Source organism: Alosa sapidissima, chromosome 7 (genome assembly GCF_018492685.1).
Source record: "Alosa sapidissima isolate fAloSap1 chromosome 7, fAloSap1.pri, whole genome shotgun sequence".
Lineage (NCBI taxonomy): Eukaryota > Metazoa > Chordata > Actinopteri > Clupeiformes > Clupeidae > Alosa > Alosa sapidissima.
Window position 1 is genome coordinate 13,012,808 of NC_055963.1, and position 8,193 is coordinate 13,021,000.

The 8,193-nt window shown below is 40.4% G+C and overlaps 1 protein-coding gene across 1 annotated transcript; it reads left to right on the forward strand.

Moving 5' to 3' along the window:
• Positions 1-3,066: 3,066 nt before the first annotated feature.
• tac3a (tachykinin precursor 3a) lies at positions 3,067-5,619 on the forward strand. Its single transcript, XM_042099421.1, has 7 exons — positions 3,067-3,296; positions 3,947-4,062; positions 4,174-4,273; positions 4,386-4,415; positions 4,557-4,610; positions 4,766-4,835; positions 5,181-5,619. The coding sequence occupies exons 2-7, from the start codon at positions 3,961-3,963 to the stop codon at positions 5,197-5,199; spliced, it is 375 nt and encodes a 124-aa protein (XP_041955355.1). The 5' UTR covers positions 3,067-3,296; positions 3,947-3,960; the 3' UTR covers positions 5,200-5,619.
• The last annotated feature ends 2,574 nt before the right edge of the window (positions 5,620-8,193 follow it).

Here is an 8,193-nt window from a genome sequence, read left to right on the forward strand (position 1 = left end):
CCTCCATTCCAGAAGCAAAACATTATCAACACTCACATACTGCATCACCTTACAAGTGCATATTACAGGAGAGACATTAATATTAGTCACACTCAAATGTCAATGTTTATAAAAAACAAGTCAGGTCAAAGTCTTCGTTGAGTCCTCCAGGAGACAATGTGCCCATGTAAAAAATCCAGCGTGCTTCACATTGTCGAAGTTTGCTTTCCACGTCACGGCTTCTGCGGGTGGGTGATAGACGTTCAATTCCCACTACCTCTAAGTCACTCATCTTGTGCTCAGCCATGGAGAAGTGTCTGGCCACTGATGATCTATTGTCCTGTCTGTGGATGGCAGTCCTGTGTTAGTTGATTCGGATTCTCAGTTGCCTGTTGGTCTTGCCAATGTATTGTAATCCACAAGGACAAGTTAGTAAATAAATTACATTTACAGAGCTGCAAGTTATGAATTTGTTGATTGTATATTCTTTACTTGACTTTGAGCATTTGAATTTATTGATTTTGACTGCTCGGTTTAGGAAATATTTTTGCATTTGTCAGGTCATGCTAAAATGTAATTTACAAACTATCCAGGCAATAGATCATAGGAAAACGTATCAATATATTTTAGCACCAATACATTTGTATCCATCAATTCTTGGTATCTAGAGAAATTCAATGAACTGACATATGCCAAGTTGGCATCCATTGAAATAAAAAACACTGATTTCCTGCTCTACTCTCAAAAAACGTTTCATCGGCATTCATAGCTCTGTGTTGGAATCCCAACACCCTGGGGTCCATCAGGACTTGACCAACAGATAAAACTATCGCCATTGCTAATCTTCCAGCAAAACAAGCACTAAAAACATCTTTCCCCCAGAGTGTACCCTCTCTCCATATCAACATCCCCTAAGTCCCAGCAGCAACGGCAAAAAGAAATCCTGGGTCTGGATGCCGGCTGTTGTAGAATTAGCAGTACAGCAGGTGGTCTAACGCACCCCCGCGTCTGTATTTGGTCAGGTGACTTCCCCTCGTCACCACTTGGAAGTCTCAGCTTAATCCTCACTGAAGCCCGAGGTCCCCACCCTGAGCATGCTCGAAATAAACAGCCTACAGTGGTGCGGGCTCTGGGAGGTGGGACACCCGCCGGCTCCTCTCTGATAGTGCTGCAGGATGCTGCCTTTTTTGATTGTGGGAGAGGGGGCCATTATTAATTATAGACAAAAAGGCAATTAATTAATTTCTCTCTCCCCTCCTCCTCGGGCATTAGATCCTCTTCACTTCCGCTGTGCTCCGCTCTTGCCTCCTACATCGAGTGCTACAACGCGGGGAGCAGGAAGGGCCATATACGGGCCCAGATTGGCACTCATAACTAAATCATACATGTGTGCCAATGCTGCGTTAACCTTTGGGGAGATGCGGCTTTGGGACTGACGCCTGCCCTTTGTTGTCTGACACATGGCTTCGTCGAGAGGGATGCGTCCCTGCCGAGTGCCAGCGTTTATGTGTTCCCAGAAGCTGGGCCCTGAAGCCCCGCTCAAAGGCTGAGCCGAGCACGCGCTGAAATATTCATGCACGGCGTAATGGGTTTGATGCCACATATTTGTGAATGTCTATTGAAGTCATAGCTCACTGTCAGTGTTTGGTGGCACTTTGGCTGGTACTTTGGGCAGTTTGGAGTTCCTTTCATACCTGGGTCAATGTTAATGCATTGCTTTCCTTTACTCGTAGGATTCTGAAGGCCAAACATATGAGCAAGAACAGCTTTAATTAAACAAGTTATTTATGTAATTCACTACTATTACAAAACCGAATCAAAACACAATAATCATTGCTCACTTCAGGTAATTAATACATCCATCTCACTTTGTTTTGTGCATATGAACAGTTAATCCTCTCACCTGATAGTGCCATTCCACTTCCAGTCATGTAAGGCTGTTTACTGACTCCATGGGTCTGAGGATGCCTTCAATCAATCTAGGTTATAAGAGATCACACGGAAAAATGCCCCCAATCTGCCGCCTAATGCCCATCAAGGTAGATCATCGTCTCAGTCCCTTGCGGTTTCAAATCAAACATTCAGCAATTCCAATTAATTTATGTAGCTGGGCAAAGTGTCAACTGGGTGTACTGTGATATCTTAAGGAAAAATGAAAGATTGTCTATTGAGACATCTGTGATAGCTGTCAGAATCACTTAGGTGGATAGTGGTGGGAAAATGTTCCCTGCAGTATTGTAGGGCCAGTCTTACAGCACCTTATTCTCTATCCACAAGAGAGAGACGAGACTGTGCGGTTCCCTTACTACCATCTCCAAAATCATTATGCATCCCTAATGAATATTCTTCTTACTGATGTGAATTCCTCACTACTGTGATTAGAAATATATAATAATCACATCTTCAAAATCACTAAATACACAAAATACTAAAACACTGTTATTTGGATAAGACATAGCATTTATTACGCAAGTGTAAATTCTGACAATCGTGATGTCCATGATACAAATGTCCTGAGTATGTCTTACAGAGATGGTGATGACAGGGTGATGATGTGCAATTGCCCTTTCCACCTTCCCAGGGTGGACCTTGACAAATGGATGCCCCTGCTAATCAACTCAGCGTGTAGCCCGTCAGATGGCTCTTCAAGATAGTTATGTATGCTTTGAAAGGCTGATCCAGATGCTATCTTTCAAATTACTTCCTCAAAACATTACATAGTCTTTAGTATCTGGAAATAAGCTGTTCACAAGGCCAAAGACACAGTAAGAACCTACTTAGCCGAAAGAGGACTGCAAATAGATTAACTGCAAATGTAGAAGTCAACAAAGCTGACATTTGGAGAGATGTTATTCCAGAGAGTTAAATGATCCAAAAGTAAGAGGACATACATGGTCCAAGGCTGAATTATTCAGACCCATCCACAGTTGCACACTAGTACTAAAGTTACTCAATTTATGTTTAAAGTTTATCATATCAGATGAATGTCTGAAAGATGAGATGCATATATTTATGCCATCATATAATCAGCACTACGAATTTCTCCTTTTAAGGGGAAGGCGAACACCTTTGATGTCAAGACTGTGCTGCGTGGTCAGTGATGATGGTGGGCATAAAGCCTCAAACCACACCTACACCACAACGTCTGATTGGTTCAGATTGATTCGACAAATCCTCGCCCATCATTTAACAATAAGGGGTGAGACTCATTCTTTCAACGGACTCGCTCTATTGCACCCAGAGCAGGATTAGAGCGCTGAACTTCGCCAACGCGTCCAGGTCTCTACTGGATCTATTCCATAGTGTTATCACCTCAGGTAGGCACCAGTATAGAATTGCGCACTGGTTTCACACTTTTAACGCACAAGCCGTCGCTGTTTGCTTCGTATTCTCGTTTATTTCGCACTAAATAGTCTATAATGCTGCATAGGGTAGTACAAGAACGGCGCCAAAAGGATCCATGATTTATCCATGGTATTGCTAAGCAAGTTATGAGGTGTTGTTCCTGCCTTCAAATATGTTATTCGTGAAAATTCTACCGGAATAATTCAAAACCAGCATTAAATTGCTTCGGTTTTAATTTAGAGTTATATAGACTTGTTTGTTTTCACTCAAACCAGTGGTTTGGGAAATGTGTTATTAGTACTAGAAAATAGTTATTTCAAAGTAAACTTTTCAATAATTCCACGCAGGCTATAGATGTGGATATCACAGTCTGTTTTTGCTTCATGAAACAATTGTTTTGACGCATTGAAGGCGCATCTGGCACCCGAGTCAATAAACAATAACAGAAATGCTGCAATTAGCTCAAGTTGATGTTTTGAAAAACTACATGAGGAAAATATGAATGCATGTTCTTTATCAGAATCCGTTCTTTCGGTTGCAACCGATTGCCAACTGAATGGAGGACGCCCTTAGACCTATCTTTCCTGTTGTGTTCTGATTGGGTTTTTCCCTTATATTGTAGGTACCCATTTGAAGATGATTCGAGGATTACTGCTGGTGGTATTTTTTCTCGTCACTGAACCCCCTTTCTGTCAGTCAAGCTGCATAGAGGTCGAGGCGCAGGGATCGAGTTCCGATGTAAGTTATGTGATACATGTGTTACGGATACATTTTGACTATATTTTGCAAAGTTATGGGTGTCGCGAGTGTCGCGAGTTAGACTAATGACAATGACTGCTCATTCAACAGGACACTCCAAGCTTTCGGAATCCTCCGCGGGAGTTACTGAAGAGATATAACGACTTAGACTATGACAGCTTCGTGGGTTTAATGGGGCGCAGGAGCACCGGTGAGTGTCTCTGTTTGCTCATAAAAAAAGCTCTAGGGGACCGCGTATAAGCAACTAGTTTTAACTGCATAGAATAACAAGATAAGCCTTTCTTATTTCCCCCCTTCTCTAGATACTGAAGAAATACCATCCCCACTCAAAAGTAAGATGGTTCAAGCTTTGTCAAAATGATTAGATCAGTCATGTGCTTTCCTGGAGGCAAACGTCTGATGGTCTATATTGATAGTAATCGACATATCTGGGTGCCCATATGTCTTACGTGTCATGTTTTTTTGTAATTCAGGAGAAATGCATGATATTTTTGTTGGACTAATGGGTCGCAGGAGTTCTGACACAGGTACGTGCTTCAGTTGGAATGAGTAGCATAATCTGAATAATTAGCATACTGACATTGTTAGAAAATGCCTGATATGCCTGTCAAAAAATCTACATTATTTCAGAAGTACACCCCCGAAAGGAGTTGTTTCGTTCAATCACTGTCTGCATTTACAGGCACCGGACGTCCCTGGAGAAAGGACTACCCAGGAACAAGAGGCATCTTCTTCAGCAAATGCAAGCAGAGGTAAGGGACGATACCCGCTTTATGAAATGCATAAATCGTCCGTGGTCTGTGTCCTCAATTATACGGAATGAGCTACTGTCTTCTTTCTCTCCTCTGTAAATGGGAAGGATCTGTTTAATTACGACCATATGAGACAGTGATTATATAAAAGATGATTTCCCTTGCAACTAGTTTATCTACCTTCTAAAGCGACCATTAACAACTTAACGATAATTTATAACCATATAAAGTGATTAACTCTCTTATTAACTTAGATCGTGTTACACAAAGTTTTTATTTCTTTTGCTCATATTGTAATGGCAAATTATGTAAGAAATATTGGGTTATTATGCGGTTCTTTTGCAGGTTTCGTCGTGGATTATAGTCCTGCTTCTGCTGCCAAGGAGACATCTTCAATATTTAGGCAACGTATTTTTCAGACATGCTTTCATGTAAAAAGAAAAAAAACATTTCTTCTACAGAAACACTGCAAAGGCATACCTTTATGTAATTATGAGAAAGATAATTTATACATTGAAACAATATACTGTGACAAACCAACAGTTTGTATATTTGCAGATACACTCTCCAATTGCCGTTTGCTTTTTTGATTATGTATGTACCACTGTTTTAATTTATTTCCCAGACTTATTCTGAATTGACCTATTTTTTGTAAATAAACACTATTTAATTTACTGTTGTGGTAATTAAGTACACTGTGGGTCTAAGCCTTTACTGGCCACACAACATCCATCATCATATTTAAACCAACAAACAACAGTCGTGGTGATTAATCACAGTCGGATTGAACCAAACAAAAATTGAGTTTATTGTAATAAAGTGACAACAACATAACAAGGATAAGAACTCTATTGAGCAAAACATCAGGTATCCTTCCAGCTATTTTAAGCATGCTAAGTCAGTGTCTCCAGAGAAGTGGATTTTACAGAGATTGAAGCAGTCTCACCACAGCATAAGGAGAGCACCATTTGCCAGTGCATTTTAGTTATGACTAAATGTCATACTGAACTCCACCTGGGTGCCAGAGAGTTCTGGAAAAGTCAAACTCAGTTTTCTTGTTCATACCCAGGTTACAACTAAATTCTCTCACCCCCAAACACGATGGGATTGTCACTGTCATTCTCTCCTTTAGAAAAATAGGCCGCTTTAATCTGTGTTCAAATCTCTAGTTGAGTAAAGCCAACCAGTACCTGTTCACAACAGTAACCATCGATAACGGAAGAGAGACATCCTTCTGTTCCTATTAACAGAACAAGATGTCATTCAACAGTAACCTGTCTAGACAATGCCCATAAAACTGAGAGATGACTGCTTGACCAAGGAAAAGCCCAAAACTGTTCTACACACAGGTCCATAAGCAGTCCAAGGAGGAAAGATGTTGGTGTCATGACCACTGTCATTATGGTTCACACTCAAAAGAAGAAATCATCTACCAGTACAATAGATTGTAGTTGCATAGATGTAATATTGTCATAAAAATATTTATCTGTAAGGTGAATGGAGACAGGACAACAGAACAACAATAATCAGTATCCACAAATGCATTATGCGTATTCAATCACTTTATAACAAAGTCATAATGCCATAATTCTTAAGTGATGCCCATATGTTTATAATTATTACTATTCGTAAACGAAACACTGCCAGTAAAATAAGGTCCAAACATATTTGATATGATGACAATAACACTCCTTATAATTGTAGATAATACAATTTCTTACATTAATGTATATGTAAGGCCTCCAATTGTTCTGCTGGTTTGAGGGCTGGATTCATAACACATCATTTACCCATCAGTGCATCAGATCTCCTGTCAGATATGTGTGCAAGACATATACAACTGTGTCAGCAACATGTTTGTGATCAGGACCATGTTTGTTTTTTCTGGATGGCTAATACACAGTAACCGGTTCCTTCTGTAAGAAAGCCTGTAGATTTGCCTCAGTTATGCACTCAGATGTGCATCTTTTTTACCATAACTGTAAACACTATTTACACATTCTTCAATGTGTAATCTTTAAGCTCATTTAGGTAACACATGCAATTAATACAAGATATTCAAGGCATCACCCTCTGAACGCAATGAGCTCACGGTTTTCATGGTGAAAGCCACATACAGTAACACACCAATCAGAACTGCAGAATCGATAAATAAGAGAGAAATTAAATTCATCATCATTCATCAAGTGCTCATATGTGGGATTATTATGATAAAGCTGGACAATGAGTGCAGCAAAATATATAGTGTGCCATTTCACAACTGCACCCATTTTCAATGTAATTTGCATTGGTGTAACTGCTATGTGTGTGTGTTATACTGTGCGGTATAGAACAATATAACATTTGGATTTTGGTCTCATTGGGCCCTATTTTGACGATCAGAAACGCAGCGCATAACGTATTCTTATCATGACGCAAAGCTTATTCCTGGGCAATTCCACGCAAAACTGTCACATCCATAACGCCAACTAAATACCATGGCATTGTGTTGGCATTATGGATGTGACAGTTTTCAATAGTCCTCTTATCTTGGACTCAAATTTTTCGCCATGCGCTTCTCTTTTATCAAACAATGCGCCCAGGGGTGTGGCAATTAACAACCTAAGGTGTGGTCTGGTGCATTATCTAAATCTAAAAATCGCTATCTTACACAGGGGCGTAGAACAAGATCCTGGGCCCTATGCATAGGCAGTCCTGATGGGCCCCCCTGTCCCCCCATGCATATAGTCCAGACTTTTCAAGGGCCCTCTTCCCCCTTGGGGCCCTGGTAAGACCCAGTTCGACACCCCTGATCCTACACCATCTAAATGCCACTGACCAAGAAAAACCTGATCTATAGCGAAAGGCGCATATGAAGCACAGCTGAAGACGCACTCTCACGAGATGTAAGCAGCAACTCCTCTGCAGGATAAATGTCCATAGGTTTTTTATTCAGTCATTTGAACATGTAAGTGTTGTAAGGGTAAGTGTTGCTTTTTTCAGGCTATGTTTTCGATGGTAATCCATTGTCAGTCAATAGTGAAAGTAATTAACTGTGTATAACTGTTTTGTAGTTCACTATGACACCACAGTGAAGTTAGTTTCACTTTGCCTATGAGTTCAAATAATAGACGAGTGCAGATGCGTGTAGGCTATACTATGCTAGTTTTTAGTAAAGCATGGTTTAGTGGAATACCTGTTCCATACGGTGTCATGTGCAAGCAGATTCCTTAAAATGTGCCGCTGACTATCAAAATACTGAATGACAGATGTAATTTTCATTGGTTTAAAGGATGTTACACCCATGACTGATTAAGAAACATAAGAACTGCCTTTTTGTGCACGAATGTGGACTGGACTGGAATGTATTTAAGCGTTT